At 40.4% G+C, this 27508-nt stretch overlaps 1 protein-coding gene across 1 annotated transcript; it reads right to left on the bottom strand.

Annotated features, from left to right (window-relative positions):
* Positions 1-505: 505 nt before the first annotated feature.
* On the bottom strand, positions 506-26685 carry LOC115425763 (far upstream element-binding protein 3-like). The gene is made up of 18 exons (XM_030143511.1): positions 26553-26685; positions 18149-18257; positions 16436-16469; positions 16242-16288; positions 15144-15215; positions 11955-12012; positions 8381-8543; positions 8208-8306; positions 7911-8012; positions 7722-7824; positions 6654-6754; positions 6386-6524; positions 4702-4862; positions 3808-3878; positions 3632-3717; positions 3109-3180; positions 2676-2770; positions 506-2449 (listed from the first exon to the last, which is right to left on the bottom strand). The coding sequence occupies exons 1-18, from the start codon at positions 26643-26645 to the stop codon at positions 2441-2443; spliced, it is 1614 nt and encodes a 537-aa protein (XP_029999371.1). The 5' UTR covers positions 26646-26685; the 3' UTR covers positions 506-2440.
* Positions 26686-27508: the final 823 nt, after the last annotated feature.

Below are 27508 nucleotides of genomic sequence, written 5' to 3'. Positions count from 1 at the left end.
GGTCCGACACGCAACGCACACACAACCCTCTGCTAACACGCACACCGACAAACGCACTAACAGCTAAGGCTGGAAGAAAAAAAAAAAAAAAACAGGGTGTTCCATCTAAACATGAGCAACACAAGTTTCAGGTGGATTCGACTGAAAAACACAAAACATTTATATATATATATATATATATATATATATATATATATGTATATATATATATAAATAAAACAACCAGAACGTTGACTGCACATGTTCAACACAATCCAGGCTCAACACGTTAGCGCTAACAGCTAATTTAGCAGCACACATTCACACAACAGTTGAGCTAACAGCCGCTGAGCACCATTGAGCTAACACACACAGTTTAGCTAACCCGTATTGACCACTCTATCTAACGGCTAATGCTACGCTAACACCATGTCAGCAGAAAATGAAAAACATTTGAACGTCGTTAGTCGCAGCTGGACGTCAGGACTAAATTAAAAGCTGGTTTTGCTACTGAAACACAAACATAAACAGTACGGATCATATTTAATCAAACAAAAACATTAGTTTAAGTGTCAGACGTCAGTTCAATACAGCCCCGTTAGCTAAACATTATGCTAACAATGTATGTTTTCAAGACAATCCTGTAAAAAGTAGCTGTAAAAAGTGTCCGATATTTCCAATTTGGACTTTAAATGAGGAGGTCAACAGTTTTTTCCTCACTCACGACTAATTCACCGTTAATAAACCACATTCACACGATCAGTATTTTCCTCTGACGTCCAGACTAATCTGTTTACGTCACATAAACAGAGAAAATCAGACAAAGCACTGCAAGATCAGTGGGTTTCGAACATCCAGACAGATACAAACCCATATCAAAACAGTGACTGAATCCATTAGCCAACAGTTAACGTTAGCATTCAGCTACGGTGGGTTACAGTAATAAAAGTAGAAGCTAATTCTGAAACATCCATCTTAATATCTTCTAAAAGTTTTCAGAATTAATTTCCATCTTTTCCTGCTGTATCATGTAACACCATTAGACAGCGTTTGGATGCTAACATCATGCTAACATCAGCTGTTAGCTGTTGTTTTACTACAAAATATGGTGCAATTTCCATCTAGGTTGTCTTTCATCCTTAGTGTCACATCAAAGCGAAACGACCAACGACGTGTGAATTTGTCAATGCGTTGGAAATATCACATTAGACACATGTTCAACTAAAACCAACGGTTACACATTCTGCTAAATGCTAACCGCCAGCTAACAAAACATGTATGTTCAGGAAAACAACCAAAAAAAATACCCACATGTTAGTGACGCTAACACACATTCAACATTAAATGCACAATTGAACAGCTAACAGGCACCGTTTAGCTAACAACCGCTGCCCTAGAACTAACAGAAAAAACACAGATTCATTCTGCTAGCATTTGGCTAAAAAACACACACATACACACATGTACACAAACACACAGTCGAAGTAACACACTCATCTGCTACAAACATCACATTTAACTAACGTGTGCGTTTAGCGAACGTGCTGGTTTAGCTAACACACATAGAATGGAAAACTTCATTGTTCAGATCCAAACACTTCTACAAACAAATCGGCAACATAGAAAACATTGTTACAACAATAATAAAGTTTCACACTGTAAGAAAATAGTCTTTTTTTCTCACGTTTTGTAAAAGCTGAAGTGGAAAAACATGGAGGTTCGACACGTGTTTGACCACAGAGAGATCTGGCTTTAACGCAATAATATCCTCATTTACTCATTACATTGTAAAAACTAAAGAATCACTAGAGCTACAGGAATAAGAAGTTTCATCAAACCCAAAAACAAACAAACGCATCATTGCACCTCCAAGACGGCGACTAAACAGGTAAAATTAGATGGAAACAAACCGACCCAGCAACGACAGATTTAGTACAAAAACATGTGACTCTGATGGTAAAACATTACATTTCCATCCGACGCTATTAAAATATTTCTATGCCAAAATAAAAAAAAAATAACTGAGTCAACACACACAATCTGACGCATGCTTTAAAACATCATAAACAAAATAATAATATAATATCTGATTTGACTCAAGACTGCTAAGCCTTACACCGTTTTCTTATTGGAAAATAAAACTAGACAAAATATAGATTATACTGGATTTTTTGTTCAAAGCCACACTGATACATCTTTAAGTTCAAGTTTGATAAAAAATAAAACGTAAAGAAAAACCAGGTCTACGCGTTGGAGACCAGAGGCTACGTCCAAAACATCCGCCCGACAAAATATCAGCTCTGGAAGGTTAAAAAACAGAAAGAAAAGAGTTCGTGATTTTCAGTTAATCCTTAGTTTTTCTCTACAAAAGGAAGGAGGAAGCGGCAGAGCGTTGCTAGGAAACCCCGATTCGGTTGCCGTCGACGACCATCCAAGGCCTTCACCAGCGAAGGAGGGGCCTCTAGTGATCCTGAGGAGAGAAACGACAGCAAGTGGGCGGAGCTCAGTTTGTTCAGATGAAACTGGATACAGTTGACTAGTACATAGCGGGGCTAACATTAGCTAACTAGCACACAGTGGGGCTAACTTTAGCTAACAGCTAACTAGCACACAGCGGGTCGAACCTTAGCTAACTAGGACACAGCGGGGCTAACTTTGGTTAACAGCCTACAGGTGTAGGTGGGCGGGGCCAGTACCTGTATCTGGGCGGGGTTCCACATGTAGGGCTGCTGTCTGTAGTATTCTGCCAACGCTGCAGTGTAATCTGGAACCGAACTCTGGGACGACTGACCTGGAACAGAACCACACACTGGGTTCAGGTCTAGGGGGTTAGGGTCTAGTTGGTTCAGGTCTAGTCGGTCCAGGTCTAGTGAGTTCATGTCTAATAAATTCAGGTCTAGGGGGTCCATGTCTAGTGGGTCCCGGTCCAGGTCTCGTGGGTCCAGGTCCAGGTCATGTGGGTCCCAGTCCAGGTCATGTGGGTCCCAGTCCAGGTCTCGTGGGCCCCAGTCCAGGTCTAGTGGGTTCCGGTCCAGGTCTGGTGGATCCAGGACTAGTGGGTCCCAGTCCAGGTCTAGTGGGTCCCGGTCTGGTGGGTCCTAGTCCAGGTCTGGTGGGTCCAGGTCTTACTCTGTTTCTTGTAGTAGTCCTCCCAGGCCTTGCTGTAGTCCGTCATCAGACTCTGTGGTTGGTTCTGTTGACCTACAAACAAACACAAAACCTCCATTAGAGTCCAACTGGACCCTGAAGAACCTCAGGTCCTGGACCTCACTGAACCCCTGACGGACAAGAGTCAGGTCTGGAACCAAATCCTTGATGGACCAGGGTCAGGTCCAGAACCAGTTCTTCAGTTTTACAAACATCTGGTCTCCAGAGTTGGACCACTGATCTGGTGGACCAGGACCGGGACCGGGACCATGACCAGGACCTCCTCTGTCACCTCCTGGACCCGAGTCTCCTCAAACCTGAGTTAACGTCTGTGTTGTCGTTTCTGTGTGTAACTGTCCTAACGTCTGATAGTACTGAACACACACACACACACACACACACACACACACACACAGAGCACCGATCCAACTAACCCGTCGTGTGTTGTCATCATGTTGTGTATCCACTGTGTGTCTGTTGTATTGTTGTGTGTCTTTTGTGTTACCTGGGTCCTGCTGGCCTGGGTTCTGCCAGCTGGTCTGGTAGGTGTTTCCCCAAACCCCGGTCAGGAAGGTCTGTCCACTGCCACAGCTGAACAACACAAAGACACACACTGATCAACACACACACACACACCACACAGTGCAGATGATGGGGGCTGTGTGTCTGTGTGCGTCGTACTTCTGGTGTGTAGCCGGACCCTGGGTGAAGGGGCTGAATCCAAACCCTCCGTTACTCATGATCCCTGAACCCTGGAGGAACGACAACAGCAGTTACACACAGACCCACAAAAACAACAACAACAGTTACACACAAACACAACAACAACAGTTACACACAAACACACAAAAACCACAACAGTTACACACAGACCCACAAAAACAACTACAGTTACACACAGACCCACAAAAACAACAGCAGTTACACACAAACACACAAAAACAACAGCAGTTACACACAAACACACAAAAACAACAACAGTTACACACAAAAACAACAACAGTTACACACAAACACACAAAAACCACAACAACAGTTACACACAGACCCAGAAAAACAACAACAGTTACACACAAACACACAAAAACAACAACAGTTACACACAGACCCACAAAAACAACAACAGTTACACACAAACCCACAAAAACAACAACAGTTACACACAGACCCACAAAAACAACAGTTACACACAAACACACAAAAACAACAACAACAGCAGTTACACACAGACCCACAAAAACAACAACAGTTACACACAAACACACAAAAACAACAACAGTTACACACAGACCCACAAAACAACAACAGTTACACACAAACACACAAAAACAACAACAGTTACACACAAACACACAACAACAACAGCAGTTACACACAGACCCACAAAAACAACAACAGTTACACACAAACACACAAAAACAACAACAGTTACACACAAACACACAAAAACAACAACAACAGCAGTTACACACAGACCCACTACCACAGGTCCCAGTGACAGGAGCTGTGTGGTTGTTGTATTGTTGTGTTGTTGTTGATGTTGTGTTGTTGTTGTTGTGTTGTCGTGTTGCGTACCCCAATCTTGTCGTCGATCAGCTGACGGGCCACGTCCATCTGCTGGGCGGAGCCTCTGATGGTGAAGACCCTGGTGTTGGGGTCGGTAGAGGGTGGGGGGTTCCTCTGCAGCTCCACATGGGCCCCCGACTGCTGGTTAATGCTCTTTATGGTCTCCCCCCCTGCACACACACAACAGACACACAACAGACACGCAACATGACAAACATGACACTTTCTTTTTTTACATTAAATCCTCGCCTGCCTTTGGTCCCAGATGTTTGTCCACATGAGTCCAACCCCAGTGTTAGCCCTAAGCCTAACCCTAAACCCAGACTGGTTTTGACATTAGACTTTTTGACAGACTTTTTCCTACATTACTTTTTTGACATTAGACTTTTTTCTACAGTAGACTTTTTTTAACAGACGTTTTTTTTACATTACACTTATCTACATTAGACTTTTGAGATTAGACTTTTTTCTACATTACACTTTTTTGACGTTAGACTTTTCTACGTTAGACATTTTTGACCTTAAATTTTTTTTTTACATTAGAATTTTTTGACAATTTTTTTGACAGACTTTTTTGACATTAGACTTTTTTCTACATTAGACTTTCCTCTTCGTTTTAGTTTACGTCATGCAGAAACTGTTAAATGTTTCTCAAACATGTTCAAATGTGTCAGTTGTCTGTCTGTCTTGTTCTGTTCATATGCTTCTATTGGAGCTGAAGGATCCAGGTCCATTATGTGATCCAGACCTCTTCCTCCTCCTCCTCCTCCTCTTCCTCAGGTTATCCTCCCAGCTGAGGTCATTAACCCATTGTTAACCCATTGTTAACCCTCTGAACAGACCATTAACAGCCCATTAGTGCAGTGAAAGGCTGGGCTCGTCTGTTTTCATTCCACATCCGAGGCTGATTTACAGAACAATGGTCTGAATAAACTCAAACCCACGGCGTCTTCATCAGTCTCCATAAACCGAGAATCACAGTCAAGAAACGCGACAACTCCAGCAGAACCACAACCAGAACCTTGACTAAACCCAAATGGCCTGGACATCCTGGGACTGGCTGGACGTCTTTTGGACCCGCTGGATTTAATGGACGCCGTCGCCCCATATGGACTCAACACTCATACTTGACATTTCTTTTAACGTTTGTTTTGTGGCGGTGACGGCAGCTCGACCCTCAACCTCCGAGACGGCAGCGCTGAATGGACAACGGCTTTAAGAGCCTTTTAAAGACTCAAAGCCCACATCTCCTCTATTCATTCCCTCCGTCCTTTGACCTTTTCTCTCTCGACGTTGTCCTGAACTGAAATAAATGCTCATGTTTATTTTCCATTAATCTATCGGTTATTTCAGTCAGTGACACATGGTAGGTTTTCATTTTCGTGGGTTTTTTTATGTCATCTGTTGTGATTCCTGAGGTTTTCACTGAAGACAAATAATGGACGATTTAATTTACTTTCAGCTTTAATTAATTCAGTCCTAATCTCTAGACTGTCTTTGAAGAGTGGAACCATCTGGAAGTTAAACTGATGATTTCAGACTCAAAGATGTGATGAATTCACATGTGAACTGACTCCACCGGACTTTTTGTCATATTTTCCTCATGGTTCTGATACTTTAAATAAAATGATGTGGTCGTTCATCTGGTCTGAACCGTCCATTAAACCCAGACCCCGTGGACGTCGGCGCTCACCTTTACCGATGACCAGGCCACATTTGTCTGCAGGGATGGTGTAGGTCACCTCCTGTAACGGACCCGGGGACCCCATGGTCCAGTCACCGCGACCTCTGACCCTCCCACTGCGCAGTGCCGAGCCGAAGCCATCCCGCTCCTGTGGACGGACGGACGGGTCACAAACACACCACTGTTACCTTCACTGTCACCAGTAAACAATAGGACAACAGAAAACTCCACCCTCTGTGTCCGATCCGCGCACTGATCAAACACCATGGTGCATTACCTGTGCGGTCTGGATGAGCTCATTGATGAGGTGGACGGCGTGCTGACAGCGGTCCGGCTGACCCATCACCATGGCAACACGCTCTGGACTGATGCCGTCATCTGCAGGAATGATAAAGGTCAAAGTTCATAGGGTGGACAGGGTAAACAGACCAGTTTAAACTGGATTAAAGCGGTGTAATCAGACCAGTTTAAACTGGATTAAAGCAGTGTAATCAGACCAGTTTGAACTGGATTAAGTGGTGTAATCAAACCAGTTTAAACTGGATCAAAGTGGTGTTAACAGACCAGTTTGAACTGGATTAAAGTGGTGTAAACAGACCAGTTTAAACTGGAACAAAGCGGTGTAATCAGACCAGTTTAAACTGGATTACAGCGGTGTAAACAGACTAATTTAAACTGGATTAAAGCGGTGTAATCAGACCAGTTTGAACTGGATTAAGTGGTGTAATCAAACCAGTTTAAACTGGATCAGAGTGGTGTTAACAGACCATCTTGAACTGGATTAAAGTGGTGTAAACAGACCAGTTTAAACTGGATCAAAGCGGTGTAAACAGACCAGTTTAAACTGGATCAAAGCGGTGTAGTCAGACCAGTTTAAACTGGATTAAAGCGGTGTAGTCAGACCAGTTTAAACTGGATTAAAGTGGTGTAGTCAGACCAGTTTAAACTGGATTAAAGTGGTGTAGTCAGACCAGTTTAAACTGGATTAAAGTGGTGTAGTCAGACCAGTTTAAACTGGATTAAAGTGGTGTAGTCAGACCAGTTTAAACTGGATCAAAGCGGTGTAAACAGACCAGTTTAAACTGGATCAAAGCGGTGTAAACAGACCAGTTTAAACTGGATTAAAGCGGTGTAGTCAGACCAGTTTAAACTGGATTAAAGTGGTGTAGTCAGACCAGTTTAAACTGGATTAAAGTGGTGTAGTCAGACCAGTTTAAACTGGATCAAAGCGGTGTAAACAGACCAGTTTAAACTGGATCAAAGCGGTGTAAACAGACCAGTTTAAACTGGATTAAAGCGGTGTAGTCAGACCAGTTTAAACTGGATCAAAGCAGCGTACACAGACCTGCTTTAAACTGAATTCGAACCCCTGCGTCATTCTGGATTTTCTTGATCATTTCTCCGTTCCGTCCAATCACGATGCCGACTGCGAACCGTGGAACTGGAACCTGGACAAACACATTCAGATTAGCTTTGACATGCTAACAACTATGGAAGGCTAATCCGTGAACGTTAGCGTGTCCGTGCGTCTTACGTCGAGGCTGGCTCCTCCCAGTCGGGCAGTGAAGTCGTTGCGTCCTGACCTGAAGTCTCCGTCCTTCTCGCGAATCACCTCCAACACCAACTCCCTCGCCGCCTGGAGGAGGAAACACATTAGATGTCGAATACGTCAGCATTTACATCCAATCCACCGTCCGTCAACAACCGCTTCATGTCATCATGAAATATTTTGAAAAGTTTTTACGACTGTGGATGCCAGATGAAGGAAACAGGAAGTGGACCCGGATCCTTCACTGATCCACTTCAGACTGGGTTCAGGTGGATCCTGTACCTGGACTTTGTACGGGTCTCCTGAGATGCGCAGGGGTTTGTCGGCGCCTGTGGGCATCGGCCCATCCTGGATCATCATCATCTTTACGCCCGCCCGCTCCTGTAACAGCGAGTCACATGATCAGGTTCTGGTTCCTTGTAAACCCGTGAAAACCCGGGTCCGGCCCGACTCACCTGCAGCTGTTTGATGGTGTCTCCTCCTCGGCCAATCACCAGCCCCACCTTACTGGCCGGGATCAGCATCTCCTGCACCGAGGCTCCGCCCTCTCCGTCACCGTGGAAACCTGGTCCGTTTCTACAGCGTTCCACGATCTGGACCAGCAGCCGCTTCGCCTGCCTGGAAACACCACCCAGCGCCGAGGAAACACTACTGTTTAGTCCCATCAATACTTCCAAAAACGCAGATAAAAACTAAACACACACATACAGTACAGGCCAAAAGTTTGGACACACCTTCTCATTCTTCACATTTTCTTTATTTTCATGACTATTTTCATTGTAGATTCTCACTGAAGGCATCAAAACTATGAATGAACACATGTGGAATTATGTACTTAACAAAAAAGTGTGAAATAACTGAAAACATCTCTTATATTCTAGTTTCTTCAAAGTAGCCACCCTTAGCTCTGATGACTGCCTTGCACACTCTTGGCATTCTCTTGATGAGCTTCCAGAGGTAGTCACCTGAAATGGTTTTCACTTCATAGCTGTGCCTTGTCAGGGTTACTTAGTGGAATTTCTTGCCTTATTGATGGGGTTGGGACCATCAGTTGTGTTGTGCAGAAGTCAGGTTGATGCACAGCTGACAGCCCTATTGGACAACTGTTAGAATGCATATTATGGCGAGAACCAATCAGCTAAGTAAAGACAAACGAGTGGCCATCATTACTTTAAGAAATGAAGGTCAGTCAGTCTAGAACATTTCAAAAACTTTGAATGTGTCCCCAAGTGCAGTCGCAAAAACCATCAAGCGCTCCAACGAAACTGGCTCACATGAGGACCGCCCCAGGAAAGGAAGACCAAGAGTCACCTCTGATGCTGAAGATAAGTTCATCTGAGTCACCAGCCTCAGAAATCGCAAATTAACAGCAGCTCAGATTAGAGACCAGATGAATACCACACAGAGCTCTAGCAGCAGACACATCTCTACAACAACTGTTAAGAGGAGACTGCGTGAATCAGGCCTTCATGGTCAAACAGCTGCTAGGAAACCACTGCTCAGGAGAGGCAACAAACACAAGAGATTTATTTGGGCCAAGAAACCCAAGGAATGGACATTAGACCAGTGGAAATCTGTGCTTTGGTCTGATGAGTCCAAATTTCAGATCTTTGGATCCAACCGCCGTGTCTTTGTGCGACGCAGAAAAGGTGAACAGATGGATGCTACATGCCTGGTTCCCACCGTGAAGCATGGAGGGGGAGGTGTGATGGTGTGGGGGTGCTTTGCTGGTGACGCTGTCGGGGATTTATTCAAGATTGAAGGCAACCTGAATCAGCATGGCTACCACAGCATCCTGAAGTGACATGCCATTCCATCCGGTCTGCGTTTAGTTGGACCATCATTTATGTTTCAACAGGACAATGACCCCAAACACACCTCCAGGCTGTGTGAGGGATATCTGACCAAGAAGGAGAGTGATGGAGTGCTGCGCCAGATGACCTGGCCTCCACAGTCACCGGACCTGAACCCAATCGAGATGGTTTGGGGTGAGCTGGACCGCAGAGTGAAGGCAAAAGGGCCAACAAGTGCTAAGCATCTGTGGGAACTTCTTCAAGACTGTTAGGAAACCATTTCAGGTGACTACCTCTGGAAGCTCATCAAGAGAATGGCAAGAGTGTGCAAAACAGTCATCAGAGCTAAGGGTGGATACTTTGAAGAAACTAGAATATAAGAGATGTTTTCAGTTATTTCACACTTTTTTGTTAAGTACATAATTCCACATGTGTTCATTCATAGTTTTGATGCCTTCAGTGAGAATCTACAATGAAAATAGTCATGAAAATAAAGAAAATGCAAAGAATGAGAAGGTGTGTCCAAACTTTTGGCCTGTACTGTATGTTTTTCTGTATGAACGCCTTCATCAACTTCAGCTCAAAACGACCAAACATCCAATCATTTTAGGGATTTTTACCCTTTAAATGTCAGTTCGATTACATGAAGTCACTGAAAAATACACAATAAATCCATTATTTTCCATAAAACAAATGTTTGGTGTCTGGGATGTTTTTTTATGACCCCGCCCCCTGAAGGGGAGGGAGGGGCTATTGTTTTTGGTTCCGTTTGTTTATTTGTTTACACTTTAGCAGCAAAACTATTGGTTGAATTCAGACCTAATTGGCTTCATACATTACCAGTGACACAGAATAGATGTGATTACATTTTGGGAAAAGTAGGTCAAAGTTCGCATTTTTATGAATTGAAAAAAAAAAAAAAATCCCCATTTACTTACAATGGCTGAAATCTGTCTGTCTATGCTGACATCAGCTGGATCGATGCCAAAAATAACCTGTAATATGTAAGAGGGGCGGGGTTTGTTGTGCCTGGAACCACTTGTTAAATCAGTCTTGGATTTGTCAAACATGAGCCCAAATGTTGATGTCAGTACAATATCCATTTTAGTGTTGAATCAGATTGAACTCTGTATTCATTCAGGACAAAAATGTCCCAAAATGGATATAAAAGCAGCTACAAATATAACGTTTGTTTTATGGAAAAAACCAAATTTATTGTGTATTTTTAAGTGAATTCGAGCATCAAACTGACATTTAAGAGGTTAAAATCCATAAAATATGAGTAAAAGAAAATACAAATAAAATAAACAATAAATAAAATGTAAGAAAAACTTTGTAAGTGGGTATTTTGGAGTGTTCTGATGATTTAATAGAAAAGTGAAAATTAGAATTATACACTGTGTCCAGATTAGGGCTGTGTATCGGCAAGAATCTGGCGATACAATAGAAATCACGATACTGGGATCACGATACGATATATCACAATATATCATGATACTGCTAAATAGGCAAGTTTTTTGTTTGTTTCTGTACTTTCAATGATTATTTCCTGGAAGAATGGAATTACACCAGAAATCTGCACAAATACTAAACACATTTTTATTTGATCCCAACAGGCTCTAATGTTCTATCACAAAATGTTCCTGAGTTCAAACTGAAATTCTGTTTCACAGACATTACAGTTTCACATCCTGTTCAAATGTTCAGATTCTATTAGTTCACAACTAACATCAGAACAGGATTTGAGTTCAATCCCCCCCAAAAAAACTACCATCTGCCTGTCAGACAGTAAAAAGTGCTTTTAGAATGCTTCAAATAACCATTATTTAATAAAACAGTGTTAAATAATAGTAAATAAAATATAAACAATAAAGAAAAACAAAAATGAACCTCGGCCATATGTGCATTTGAATAAATACCTAAAAATATCGATACAGTACTTTTTAATATCGATACAGTATCATGAAATGAAATATTGCGATATATTGCAGAACCGATATTTTCTTACAGCCCTAGTCCAGATACAGAGTTTGTCGTAAAAACTGTCTCTTATGAACTGAAATGATGCAGATGAAGAGGAAACATTTATCCACAAATGAGGGTTCAAACAGAAAATGAAAAGAATCAAAAGAAGGAAAAGTAAGAACTGAAGTGAACGAGTGGATTCATGTCAATAAAAGGACACCGCCCACTCATGACCGTCTGAGCGGGGGGTGTATGGGGGGGTTGGACTCACTCGATGCTCTCTGGAGTCCCGGTCAGGGAACATGGACGCTCCATCAGACCACCACTGTCTGAACAAACACACAAACGCACCATCAGTGACACCTTCAGGGACCTGCACCGCAGTCCAACATCTCAACGTCAACCGCTTTCACTCATGACTAGGGATGTCCGATATTGGCTTTTTTGCCAAAAACCAATATGCCGATATTGTCCAAAGCTTAATTTCCGATTCCGATATCTACTGATATCGCTGCCGATATATGTGGGATATTAAACTAATTTTAGGTAACATTACATGTTGATTTTCAAGATAAAACTGATTTCCTATTTACATTTTTGACTCTTTCTCATTTACAAACAGTAACACTGTATTCCAAATCACAAAATAAAATAATAATAACAACAATAATAATAACAAATAGCTCTAAGATATCCCATCATTCCACAAAATATTAGAGGAATCTACACCAAACTTTAGACCAAACATCTTCTAAAGCATCAGGTTCCTTCTAAATTTATCACATTTACATACATCAGTTATAAGTCTTCCACATAGTAGTTTAGTTTTTTGATATAAACACTTCAGTATTCCTCATTTTCAAGAAAAAAAGAAACAAATGCACTAAATACTGTAGATTTCGGGCCTTTCCTTGGCTGCACCAGGTCCTCCTGTTGGACCACCTGCTGTGTTTGATCTGGAAATAATTATATGGACATCTAGTTATTTATCTCTGTATGAATTTATGTATTTATTTCTTTCCCACTCCAGCCAAATCCCACAGTGTCTTCCCTGTGTCCTGCTGACATTCTACAGCTGAATCTGTTCTGTGTCCTCAGTCTGAATCTGAACTCACTCTAACAGATGAACACTAGCTGTCCTTTGTCTGTCCCATGTCTGTGTGTCTGTCTTCTCCTTGAATGTCCTCTACAAATGTCTCTTCTCTCTTCCTCCTGTCTGTCATTGTCTCCGTGTTGCTCCGTGCCCCCCCCCCCCCCCCCCCCCCCACACACACACACACACTTGGTGTCGGACTTGAGCCGCTCCGTGTTTCCCGTGTTCCGTGTCCGTCTCCCTCACCTTCTGTTTCTCCGTTCCTGTCTCTAAATGGTTCTTCTGTAGCTCCATCACATATTGAACTGTCAGACTCTGTCTCCATAATCATCTTTAAGGCTTTTGAAACTGTGTGCGGTTCCTGCACAGTCTGCATTTCCTCATTCAGTGACTGACGCTGGATGCGTTGCCATGGGAAACGGAGACTCCAGTGCGAAAACGTTAAACCCGGTCCGTCATTTTTCCAAAAAAGCTGCTTAATTGTTTGTTTTTGGACTAAGGAAAGTAATTCACACGATCCGCAACAGCTTCAACTACAGTCTAACAGTGAAAACACGGAGTGACGGAAAATCTCGTCATTGGCGGAGAAAGAGTTAAGTTGTGGAAAAAATGCCATATTTATTTATTTTCTCTCTCTCCCTCCATGAGTCTATTACAGTGTGGTAACTCTACTGTACACTTTTGAAAACTGCACATTTCTTTCAGCTACAAACAATGCTTCATTTAGGCGTCGGTAAATGCCGGTGAGATCAAGGCATTATTTTATCGGTTTTAATGATAGGCAAAAAAACTGATACCGATATTCACCGATATTACATTTTTATGCCAATATCGGGCCGATAATATCGGTGGGCCGATATTATCGGACATCCCTGCTCATGACCTTTTTTTTTTTTTTTTTAAACCATATCACTTAAATTTAAATTTAACAGGCAACATCAACCAAAATACAATGATCATCAGTCTCCAGTCCATCTCAAAAGTACAGCAGCGTATTAGCGCCACATCGACAAAATAAAAACACCGGTCACTACGGGAATAAAGTCGTAATATTTCAAAAGTAAAACCATAATATTGTGAGAATAAAGTCATGGTTTAAAAAAACTCATAATTTAACAAAAATACTGTAATCCTTAAAGTTCTAATATTTTGATAAATATTTCGTAACAGTGCGATAAAAAGTCGTAAGTTATAAATTGATAGCCTTAACCCTTGTTGATGACGAAGTTTACGGTTACAGCTAACACAACGAACAAAGTGATGGTGGGCGGGGCTAATAGGCTCAGTATTTGGCCTTTGTGCGTAAATCCCAAATGAAAGTTGAACCTCACAGAATGTTCCAGTTCTACACGATCAGACCAGTGGGCACGACTGGATTCTCAGAAATTATGATATTTTTCCATCTGTTTTTAAATTACGACGTTATTCTAATAATATTATGGCTTTATTCTGGAAATATGACGACATTATTCTCACAATATTACAACTTCATTCTTGTGAAATTATGACTCTTTTTGTATTCGACTTTATTCTCATAAAATTACTGGTTTTATCTACATATTTTACAACTTTATTCTCGTAGTTACAGGTGTTTTTATTTTGTTACGTGGTCCTGATACGCTGTCGTAGAAAACCTCGGACTGTACATGCACGTATTATTTACTTGGCTGACGCTGTGGTGACGGATGCAGGAACAGGTTCATTTACTTCAACATGTTGGTTATGTGAAATATTAACCAATAATACTAATGACAAACAGCAGAAGGGGTCAAAGTGCATTCACATACACAGTCTGAGGTCAAACGAGTCTTGATCAGGTATGAAATCAGTCCAGTCTTTAGGATGAAGCACTAACCAAAACATTTTACATCATTTCCATAAAGAAAAAATATAATAAACTGAATTAATTCCATTTGCTGCTCAGCTCTGATCACACACTGTATTTTAGAGGTTTTATGAAAATAACAGCGTTTATGACCCATCTGGATCTGGATCAGACCTGGATCAGATCAGATCAGGATCTGGATCAGACCTGGATCAGATCAGATCTGGATCTGGATCAGACCTGGATCTGGATCAGACCAGACCTAACATAAACAGAGGATAAAGGTAGATGCAGATGGTTTTAGAACGGACTGAATCAGGTTCTGCTTTGACCCGTTTTTAAAGAACATTATTGATCAGACTTTGAACACCTCTGACATGATCGGGGCTGTTTCATATGTTTTTACTGACAAATGACATTAAACCCAAAATTAGCAAAACACAAAGAGAATAACTGAGAAAAATCCACAAAAACAAACAAAGTAACTGGAGTGCTCTGTTTGGACGTAGACGGGAAACAGTACCCACAGAACTGGGTCTCACCAGCAGCGATCTGGATCTTACAGCCGGACTCCAACTGGATCCTGGTGATCTGTTCACCCCCCCGACCGATAACTGAAGGAACAACCAGAACAAAGGTAACATCATCACCTCCACCACCACCATCATCATCATCGCCATCATCATAAACACCATCATCATCATCATCACCACCACCACCATCATCATCATCATCATCACCACCACCACCACCATCATCATCATCATCATCACCACCATCACCATCGTCATCACCACCATCATCATCATCATCACCACCACCACCACCATCATCATCATCATCATCACCACCATCACCATCGTCATCACCACCATCATCATCATCATCATCACCATCATCATCATAATCACCATCATCATAAACACCATCATCACCACCACCACCACCATCACCACCACCATCATCATCACCATCACCATCATCATCATCATCACCGCCACCACCATCATCATCATCATCATCATCATCATAAACACCACCATCATCATCATCGGTCCATTTTCTGTGACTTTTTATCGACTTGTTTCATTTTAATGTCGTTTAAATTCTAAACCATTATTACTATTTAATAAAACAGATGTTCATTTATTCCATATTTGACTGTTTTTAATTGTTTTTCTCTTTATGTATTTGAACTCATCCGTTCCTTTTATTAAAACCCTTTCATATTCACATTATTTGTAGAAATAAACCCCATTTATTGTTCATATAAAGGCTGATTTTTGTGTTTTTGTTTTTTTTGTTTTTTTTGGTCAGAACTTTGGTTCAGATTTCAGGGCGGCTGCTGCGACTCCATCTTATCTAATGTGTTTGGATATTTAGTCTGTTTTTGGTCATTTTAATTCTGCTCTGGCGACATTTGCATCTGTTCATTAATAAATTTAAAAAATGGAGATAAAAAACAACAAATAAACAAGCATAAACCATCAGTCAATAATGGATAATCAGGAATAAATATGGATTTTCTTCATTTTGGTGTTTTTTTGGTGACATTAATGGCTCTGTCCTGTATGTAAATGAGCTGAACTGTGATTGGCCAGTGGTGTGGGGGGGTGGGGGTGGTCAGAGGTAATACTTACTGAAGCCCACCATCCTGTCGGGGACCTTGTAATCTTCTGTGATTACTCTGCAATACAAACACATGATTAATGCGAAGGCAGCGGGAGTTCAGATCTATAGCGTTTATCTACTGATACGAATGTGCGTCTATTGAGATGCCGAGCGAACGGCGTGATGAGCTCAGAGGCGTTAATCAATACGAGGTGGGCGGTACCTTTGATGTCCCATGGCGGCCAGCTGGTTTCCTACTGAGACACAGAGAAACATGGGGTTAGACGCACAACTCAGCCCAAACACAGACACACAAACGGGCTCAGATGGGAAAAGCGTTGTCTGCTGTCGTCATGGCAACAGACAGGAAGTACACAATTAAAACCCACTGACAAATCAGTGGATCGGAAACAAATGAAATGTGGCAGATGAAGAATTAAGCCTGTTCCTGACGCAATGAATGAGGTCCTTTAATCACCTACAGAGTAACCTGCTCATAAACTAACACACTGTCATATTTTTAACCCTTTAAATGTCATGTTTTAAATGTAAACAAACCACTTTTTTTTGGTGTAAAAAATATTTAAGTTTTTTTTTTTAAATATTCCACATAAGAATTGGATTAGTGTGTGTTCCTTCTATCATCCGTCAGTGATTCACACCAACATTGATTCATATTATTATTATTTTTGGTTCCAGGTCAAATGTTAAATGTGTCAGTGTGTATTTTGTACTCACTTGGTAGAAGAGTGTTAGCGGAGGAATTTAAAACTGTTTATTATGGGATGGTTTTAGTAGATGGATCAGAATTTTTTTCAAAAATCAGACAAAAATGAACAACTGTTGAATTCAGACCAAAAACAAACTGTCAAATAATCTGAACATTAATAATATATAAAATTAACGTATGTTTAATATACTCACCTGGACACCACAGGGTTAAATCTGTTTATGACCAACGTTAACATTTTTCACTCAGGCTCCACCCACAGCAGGTCTGAATGCACAAATCGGATTTTTGAGTGAAATTCGATTTGTTTGTGTGTTGGTTCATATTCCACGTTAAATGCGACTTCCATCAGTTTTGAGTCTGAACTGAATGTGACCCTGAAGTGACCCACATGCCCTAAAGAGGTCCTGAAGTGACCAACATGCACTAAAGAGGTCCTGATGGAATACCAGACCACGCAGACACACACTGTGTTTACAGAAGGAAATCTGGTTTTCCTCCGCTCCGACCAACAACTGGGACGTTTGTCACATTTCAATGACGGAAAGGTCGGATAAATGCGACCTGGACGTTCAGACTGAAGTCACATTGGAAAATATCAGATCTGGGTCAGATTTAGGACCACATATGAAAGTGGTCCGGGTCAGATTTAGGACCGCATATGAAAGTGGTCTGGGTCAGATTAGTGCTGTTCAGACTGTCGGTACCAGATCAGATCCAGGTCACATATGTACTCATTTACCTGCATCTGAACGGAGCCTCAGAGCTTAATGACAGAAGAACAGAGTCAGTAACTGGGAAAATATCCAACAGAACAAAAAAAATGACAACAAACCAATAAAATCCAATGCAACAAAAAACTCCATGTTAATGAACCCGTTTCCATGACGATATAAATCCAATAACTGCTAGTAATCAGATTACTGTAATGATCAGATCTGATGTGTTTACATGCACTTGAGACAAACGGACACAGAAACGGTTCATCATAAAATGGAAATCACATTAGACCCATCTAGGTCCAGAACAGAACTGATCCGGGTCAAGGTTCTGGGCTTGGGTTGGATGTTTTTCCATCAGAGGTCAAAGGTCATGACTCAGGTTATTGGTTTGATGGACTGGGTTCTTTGTGTTATTGTCTGAGGATAAAGGTTGTGTTGTGTTCTGTGTGGGCTGGTTCTGGTTCTGTTAAAGCACGCTCCTCACCTCCGTCGTCTCCTGGTCGTTTCTGTCCGGTGTAATACAGCGAAGACTCAACACTGGCCGACGAGCTGTTCATGTGAGACATGGCTTCACCACCCATCTTACCCACAATCTGCAAAAAGACCACAAAGAACACCTGAAACACACCTGAAACACACCTGAAACACCACCTGAAACACACCAGAAAGAACACCTGAAACACACCAGAAACAACACCTGAAACGCACCAGAAAGAACACCTGAAATACATCTGAAACAACACCTGAAACACCACCTGAAATACATCTGAAACAACACCTGAAACACACCAGAAACAACACCTGAAACACACCAGAAACAACACCTGAAACAAACCAGAAAGAACACCTGAAATAAATCTGAAACAACACCTGAAACACCACCTGAAATACATCTGAAACAACACCTGAAACACACCAGAAACAACACCTGAAACACACCAGAAAGAACACCTGAAATACATCTGAAACAACACCTGAAACACCACCTGAAATACACCTGAAACACACCAGAAACAACACCTGAAACAGCACCTGAAACACACCAGAAAGAACACCTGAAACACCACCTGAAATACACAAGAAAGAACACCTGAAACACCACCTGAAATACACCAGAAAGAACACCTGAAATACACCTGAAACACACCAGAAACAACACCTGAAACACCACCTGAAATACACCAGAAAGAACACCTGAAATACACCTGAAACACACCAGAAACAACACCTGAAACACCACCTGAAATACACCAGAAAGAACACCTGAAACACCACCTGAAATACACCAGAAAGAACACCTGAAACACCACCTGAAACACACCAGAAACAACACCTGAAACACCACCTGAAATACACCAGAAAGAACACCTGAAATACATCTGAAACAACACCTGAAACACACCAGAAAGAACAACTGAAATACACCTGAAACACCACTTGAAATACACCTGAAACAACACCTGAAACACACCTGAAATACACCTGAAACAACACCTGAAATACACCTGAAATACACCTGAAACACCACCTGAAACAACACCTGAAACAACACCTGAAATACATCTGAAACAACACCTGAAACACATCTGAAACAACACCTGAAACAACACCTGAAACACACCAGAAAGAACACCTGAAACACACCTGAAACACCACCTGAAATACACCTGAAACAACACCTGAAAAAACACCTGAAACACACCTGAAACACCACCTGAAATACACCTGAAACAACACCTGAAAAAACACCTGAAACACCACCTGAAATACACCTGAAACAACACCTGAAAAACACCTGAAACACACCACAAAGAACACCTGAAACAACACCTGAAACAACACCTGAAACACACCTGAAACACACCACAAAGAACACCTGAAACAACACCTGAAACACCACCTGAAATACACCAGAAAGAACACCTGAAATACACCTGAAACACACCAGAAACAACACCTGAAACACCACCTGAAATACACCAGAAAGAACACCTGAAATACACCTGAAACACACCAGAAACAACACCTGAAACACCACCTGAAATACACCAGAAAGAACACCTGAAACACCACCTGAAATACACCAGAAAGAACACCTGAAACACCACCTGAAACACACCAGAAACAACACCTGAAACACCACCTGAAATACACCAGAAAGAACACCTGAAATACATCTGAAACAACACCTGAAACACACCAGAAAGAACAACTGAAATACACCTGAAACACCACTTGAAATACACCTGAAACAACACCTGAAACACACCTGAAATACACCTGAAACAACACCTGAAATACACCTGAAATACACCTGAAACACCACCTGAAACAACACCTGAAACAACACCTGAAATACATCTGAAACAACACCTGAAACACATCTGAAACAACACCTGAAACAACACCTGAAACACACCAGAAAGAACACCTGAAACACACCTGAAACACCACCTGAAATACACCTGAAACAACACCTGAAAAAACACCTGAAACACACCTGAAACACCACCTGAAATACACCTGAAACAACACCTGAAAAAACACCTGAAACACCACCTGAAATACACCTGAAACACCACCTGAAATACACCTGAAACACACCAGAAAGAACACCTGAAACACACCTGAAACACCACCTGAAATACACCTGAAACAACACCTGAAACACACCAGAAACAACACCTGAAACACACCTGAAACAACACCTGAAATACACCTGAAATACACCTGAAACACACCAGAAACAACACCTGAAGCACCACCTGAAATACATCTGAAACAACACCTGAAACACACCAGAAACAACACCTGAAACACCACCTGAAATACACCTGAAACACACCAGAAAGAACACCTGAAATACATCTGAAACACCACTTGAAATACATCTGAAACAACACCTGAAACACACCAGAAAGAACACCTGAAATACACCTGAAACACCACTTGAAATACACCTGAAACAACACCTGAAATACACCTGAAACACCTGAAATACACCTGAAATACACCTGAAACAACACCTGAAATACACCTGAAACACCTGAAATACACCTGAAATACACCTGAAACAACACCTGAAACAACACCTGAAACACACCAGAAAGAACACCTGAAACACACCTGAAACACCACCTGAAACAACACCTGAAAAAACACCTGAAACACACCACAAAGAACACCTGAAACAACACCTGAAACACCACCTGAAACACACCTGAAACACACCACAAAGAACACCTGAAACAACACCTGAAACACCACCTGAAACACACCTGAAACACACCACAAAGAACACCTGAAACAACACCTGAAACAACACCTGAAACACGACCTGAAACAACACCTGAAACACACTGGAACAACCACCTAGTATTAGTATATCCACTGTTAGTACTAGTATTTGTAATATTAGTAAATCCACTGTTAGTACTAGTATTTGTAGTCGTAGTATATCCACTGTTAATACAAATATTTGTAATAGTAGTATATCTACCATTAATACTGGTAGTTGTAGTAGTAGTATATCCACTGTTAGTACTAGTATTTGTAATATTAGTATATCCACTGTTAGTACAAGTATTTGTAGTCGTAGTATATCCACTGTTAATACAAATATTTGTAATAGTAGTATATCTACCATTAATACTAGTAGTTGTAGTAGTAGTATATCCACTGTTAGTACTAGTATTTGTAATATTAGTATATCCACTGTTAGTACTAGTATTTGTAGTCGTAGTATATCCACTGTTAGTACTAGTATTTGTAGTAGTAGTATATCCACTGCTAATACTAGTATTTGTAGTAGTAGTATATCCACTGTTAGTGCTAGTATTTGTAGTAATAGTATATCCACTGTTAGTACTAGTATTTGTAGTAGTAGTATATCCACTGTTAGTACTAGTATTTGTAGTATTAGTATATCCACTGTAAGTACTAGTATTTGTAGTAGTAGTATGTCCACTGCTAATACTAGTATTTGTAGTAGTAGTATATCCACTGTTAATACTAGTATTTGTAGTATTAGTATATCCACTGTTAATACTAGTATTTGTAGTAGTAGTATATCCACTGTTAATACTAGTATTTGTAGTAGTAGTATATCCACTGTTAATACTAGTATTTGTAGTAGTAGTATATCCACTGTTAGTACTAGTATTTGCAGTAGTAGTATATCCACTGTTAATACTAGTATTTGTAGTAGTAGTATATCCACTGTCAGTACTAGTATTTGTAGTAGTAGTATATCCACTGTTAATACTAGTATTTGTAGTAGTAGTATATCCACTGTTAGTACTAGTATTTGCAGTAGTAGTATATCCACTGTTAGTACTAGTATTTGCAGTCTTAGTATATCCACTGTTAGTACTTGTATTTGTAGTAGCAATATATCCACTGTTAGTACTAGTATTTGCAGTAGTAGTATATCCACTGTTAATACTAGTATTTGTAGTAGTAGCATATCCACTGTTAGTACTAGTATTTGCAGTAGTAGTATATCCACTGTTAATGCTAGTATTTGTAGTAGTAGTATATCCACTGTTAATACTAGTATTTGTAGTAGTAGTATATCCACTGTTAGTACTAGTATTTGCAGTAGTAGTATATCCACTGTTAATACTAGTATTTGTAGTAGTAGTATATCCACTGTTAGTACTAGTATTTGCAGTAGTAGTATATCCACTGTTAATACTAGTATTTGTAGTAGTAGTATATCCACTGTTAGTACTAGTATTTGCAGTAGTAGTATATCCACTGTTAGTACTAGTATTTGTAGTAGTAGTATATCCACTGGTAGTACTAGTATTTGTAGTAGTAGTATATCCACTGTTAATACTAGTATTTGCAGTAGTAGTATATCCACTGTTAATACTAGTATTTGCAGTAGTAGTATATCCACTGTTAATACTAGTATTTGTAGTAGTAGTATATCCACTGTTAATACTAGTATTTGCAGTAGTAGTATATCCACTGTTAGTACTAGTATTTGTAGTAGTAGTATATCCACTGTTAATACTAGTATTTGTAGTAGTAGTATATCCACTGTTAATACTAGTATTTGTAGTAGTAGTATATCCACTGTTAATACTAGTATTTGCAGTAGTAGTATATCCACTGTTAATACTAGTATTTGTAGTAGTAGTATATCCACTGTTAGTACTAGTATTTGCAGTAGTAGTATATCCACTGTTAGTACTAGTATTTGTAGTAGTAGTATATCCACTGGTAGTACTAGTATTTGTAGTAGTAGTATATCCACTGTTAATACTAGTATTTGCAGTAGTAGTATATCCACTGTTAATACTAGTATTTGCAGTAGTAGTATATCCACTGTTAATACTAGTATTTGTAGTAGTAGTATATCCACTGTTAATACTAGTATTTGCAGTAGTAGTATATCCACTGTTAGTACTAGTATTTGTAGTAGTAGTATATCCACTGTTAGTACTAGTATTTGTAGTAGTAGTATATCCACTGTTAATACTAGTATTTGTAGTAGTAGTATATCCACTGTTAATACTAGTATTTGCAGTAGTAGTATATCCACTGTTAATACTAGTATTTGCAGTAGTAGTATATCCACTGTTAATACTAGTATTTGTAGTAGTAGTATATCCACTGTTAGTACTAGTATTTGCAGTAGTAGTATATCCACTGTTAGTACTAGTATTTGTAGTAGTAGTATATCCACTGGTAGTACTAGTATTTGTAGTAGTAGTATATCCACTGTTAATACTAGTATTTGCAGTAGTAGTATATCCACTGTTAATACTAGTATTTGCAGTAGTAGTATATCCACTGTTAATACTAGTATTTGTAGTAGTAGTATATCCACTGTTAATACTAGTATTTGCAGTAGTAGTATATCCACTGTTAGTACTAGTATTTGTAGTAGTAGTATATCCACTGTTAATACTAGTATTTGTAGTAGTAGTATATCCACTGTTAATACTAGTATTTGTAGTAGTAGTATATCCACTGTTAATACTAGTATTTGCAGTAGTAGTATATCCACTGTTAATACTAGTATTTGCAGTAGTAGTATATCCACTGTTAATACTAGTATTTGCAGTAGTAGTATATCCACTGTTAATACTAGTATTTGTAGTAGTAGTATATCCACTGTTAATACTAGTATTTGCAGTAGTAGTATATCCACTGTTAGTACTAGTATTTGTAGTAGTAGTATATCCACTGTTAATACTAGTATTTGCAGTAGTAGTATATCCACTGTTAGTACTTGTATTTGTAGTAGTAGTATATCCACTGTTAATACTAGTATTTGCAGTAGTAGTATATCCACTGTTAGTACTAGTATTTGTAGTAGTAGTATATCCACTGTTAATACTAGTATTTGCAGTAGTAGTATATCCACTGTTAGTACTTGTATTTGTAGTAGTAGTATATCCACTGTTAATACTAGTATTTGCAGTAGTAGTATATCCACTGTTAATACTAGTATTTGCAGTAGTAGTATATCCACTGTTAATACTAGTATTTGTAGTAGTAGTATTAACAGTTGTGTGTATTTGTACTACTTGTTGGTAGTACTACTAGTACCAGTGGATTCTGGGAACTGCTTTGACTCTAAATGTAAAATATGAGATCATGTTTGTTATGATGCGATGAGACATAAATAAAATCTGATTGACAACACACGCACACACACATTTAGACAGAATAAACTGGAACATGAATCTGATGTAAAACCAAAAACCATGCGGTTCATCACAGACCGATAAGAACACCTACTGCAGGTTAAAGCCAATAAAACCAACAGAAACAGAGTAAACAAAAACAAACCAACAACCAGGTTCAGACGTTCATCCAAAACATCAGCTGAACCTTCAGGACAATTCAAAGAAGAAAATCCACCCAACTCCATCCTCCTGAACCACAGGCACAGTTTGGTTCGAACACCTCCAAACGATTATAAATACAATCAAATAGTGTTTTCACTGACACAAACTGGACATTTATGGACATTAAAGTGAACCATGAAGGAAAAACTACAACAGGTCAAAGCTCTACACTCAATTCACAGCAGAAGAAGAAACATGATGTCATCAAAGAGCGACGGTCGCATGACACACGACAGGACCAGAAAATAATGAAGAAATGTTATTAGTGTCAGTTTCATCCTGGTGAACGAAGACGAATATAACCAGGAAAAACGACAACACGATGAAAACACAAAAACTACATAATAAAAACAACACAAAATGGAAGAAACAGAAAAGATACACAAAGAAAGAAAATGTGACAAAAAGAGTCAGAAAATAATGCAAAAAAAGGAAAAAACTATGACATAAAAGCAAAAAAATGACAAGACAAAAACAACACAAGACGCAGCAAAACGACAACAGAAGAAACGCGACAAAAGTGAAGTGAAAAATTTATCACAAAAAAAAACAAAACAAAACAAAAGCAGCAAAAAGTCAAAGACGAAGCAAAAGTGATGTAAACTAATGAAGAAACTGACTTAAAAACAGCGAAATATGGACCAAAAAAAAGAAAAAACATGAAATATGTGACGATGTAAAGGATGGGAGAAAAAATAAAAAAGAGTAGAAGAAAAAATAGGAAAACAACCAAATAAAGACAAAACAAGACCAGAAATTATTTTAAAAAATAAATAAATAAATAAAAAAGATGATGTAAAATTACAAATGAAACATAAAAGATGAAACAGACGTAAAAGTTGAATCTGATTCTGGACCAATTCCAGTTTCAAGCAAAAAAACAACACAAGGACGCACACTGATGACATCATCAATGTTTGACCCTTTGACCTGGTTCTGTTGGACTCAGTCCATGGTCCAGGTTTAGTTCTGGTCTGAGTCTTTAATCAATGGCTTTAAGATGTGAACGCATTTAATACGAACCATGAAATAAACGATGGAATCACAGACGATGAAATAAACACAAACGCACAGACGAGACAGTGAGCAGATAACAACCACCATCAGACCTGGTCTATGGGATCAGGTCCTGGTCTACAGGCTGAGGTCTGGACCAGGTCTCCAGGGCCCAGGTGGATCTGGGCTGTGGTCTGGGTTTATTTTTATGGATCCAGTTGTTTTTAGTGAAATAATGACATGAACCACAGTCTGATGTTCTGGTCCATAAACAGGGAACTGGACCCAACTGGACCGGACCACAACAGAGCAGGACACCAGTCTGTGTGTGTGTGTGTGTGTGTGTGTGTATCTGTCTCTCTCTCTCTGTCTGTCTCTCTCTCTCTGTCTGTCTGTCTCTCTCACTCTCTGTCTGTCTCTCTGTCTGTCTGTCTCTCTTATAGGTTATAGACAGTTGCATAACCCCAGCCCTACTTTCTGTCTAACTTACAGTAAACAGGAGTCTATAGGGGAGGGCTGTGTGTGTGTGTGTGTGTGTGTGTGTGTGTGTGTGTGTGTGTGGGGGGGGGTTCTAACTCGGCCGTTCCAGCGGATGAAGCCCCCCCTCGGCCCGTTCGGGACACTTAATGCAGTTACGGTTCCGTTTTTCTGCGTGTCCGTGTGTCAACAGGTTGTCCGCCGCCTCAGTGACACGTGTGTCCAAACTTCAGTCCGACCCCCCCCCCCCTCCTCCTCCTCCTCCACCTCCGCCGCCGGTCCCACCGCGCTCCCCTCCGGGTGACAGCTCCCCAAACTCCCCTAAACTAAGTCCGGGACCGCGGCGGCCCGGGTAAAGTGCGCCAAAGCGGCGGCGCGGCGCTGCTTTGCGGCTTTGGTGCTAGTTGGAGTTAGCATCGAGTCCGCGGAGCGAAACAAGTTGGACGAGCGGCTCAACACGGACAAACCGCACAAAAGTACTTCGGCTCGACCCAAACGGCCCGGTTCGGCTCGGAACGGGTGTGTGCTGAGCCCCGCTGTAGTTGTTACCTGCCGGGCCCTCTGTAACACATCGGCCAGGCCGTCTGACTTCAGCCCCGGCTGGTTCATCGAGGCCTGTCCCTGCACCAGCTCCGCCATCATAGCGCCGTTAGCCGTTAGCCGTTAGCAGGATTAGCCGAGCAGGCTAAATCAGAGACGGGCCGCCGAGAAGAGGGCTCACTCTGCGGACAAAACCGGGGACGGAGAGGAAGAGGAGCCGCGGTCGGGACCGGGTCAGGTTCTGGTCAGGACTGGGTCAGACCGGGGTCAGGGTCTATCCAAACCGTCCTTTACATCAGATTGATCCATACATGAGCCAATAATCAGTGATATCAGCTGATACAGAAGCTCTACTAATCTGATGGATTTCCACCCATTTGTGTCTGATGTTTATCTGCTGTGTTTTGTTCAAGTTTTTTTCAATTTTATTTTAATAAATGTGTCCATTTTGATCTGTTTGTTCATAGATAATGTGACGATCAAGTCATAGACAAATACAGAACTATTTTATATTTATTATTAAGGTGAATTGATTAAGGGGGATCTATAACAACAAAAATTAAAGTAACAGAGAAGAAATGTTGGTATCAGTATCAGCCAATAATTTTAAAATCACTACATTCCTGCTTTTAACACCATATATATAGTAGTTTATATCTGTCAGAGTCAGTTATTCCACATTTGATTTAGTTTAGTTTAGTGTTTTTTTAACCCACTGCATCAAAAAGTCTTGTTTTCCTCATTAGTCTCTTCTCATTTGATCGTAATCTCTGTCTCTTTATATCAGAACTTGCAGATTTTCTACATTGAACAACTTTTACTTTCTTAGTTTTGGTCTTTTTTCTTTATTTTTTAAACATTTTTCATGTCCAGACTTTTCTTCTAATACAATGTTTTATTTACTTTTGTCATTTTTCAGACTATGTGAACTGTGGTGGATCATATTTTCTTGTTAGTTCAGAGAC

This window comes from Sphaeramia orbicularis, chromosome 9 (assembly GCF_902148855.1).
Source record: "Sphaeramia orbicularis chromosome 9, fSphaOr1.1, whole genome shotgun sequence".
In the NCBI taxonomy this organism is placed as follows: Eukaryota; Metazoa; Chordata; class Actinopteri; order Kurtiformes; family Apogonidae; genus Sphaeramia; species Sphaeramia orbicularis.
The sequence above is the reverse complement of the archived record's forward strand: the minus strand, read 5'-3'. Positions and strand labels throughout refer to the sequence as shown.

Excerpts from the sequence above, each read along its gene's own strand:
- LOC115425763 (XM_030143511.1), bottom strand. The coding sequence starts at position 26,645 with ATGATGGCGGAGCTGGTGCAGGGACAGGCCTCGATGAACCAGCCGGGG. Across the intron at positions 15,216-16,241 it reads CGACAGGATGGTGGGCTTCA|TTATCGGTCGGGGGGGTGAA; the intron begins GTAAGTATTACC and ends TTGTTCCTTCAG. Across the intron at positions 6,525-6,653 it reads AGCTCATCCAGACCGCACAG|GAGCGGGATGGCTTCGGCTC; the intron begins GTAATGCACCAT and ends GTCCGTCCACAG.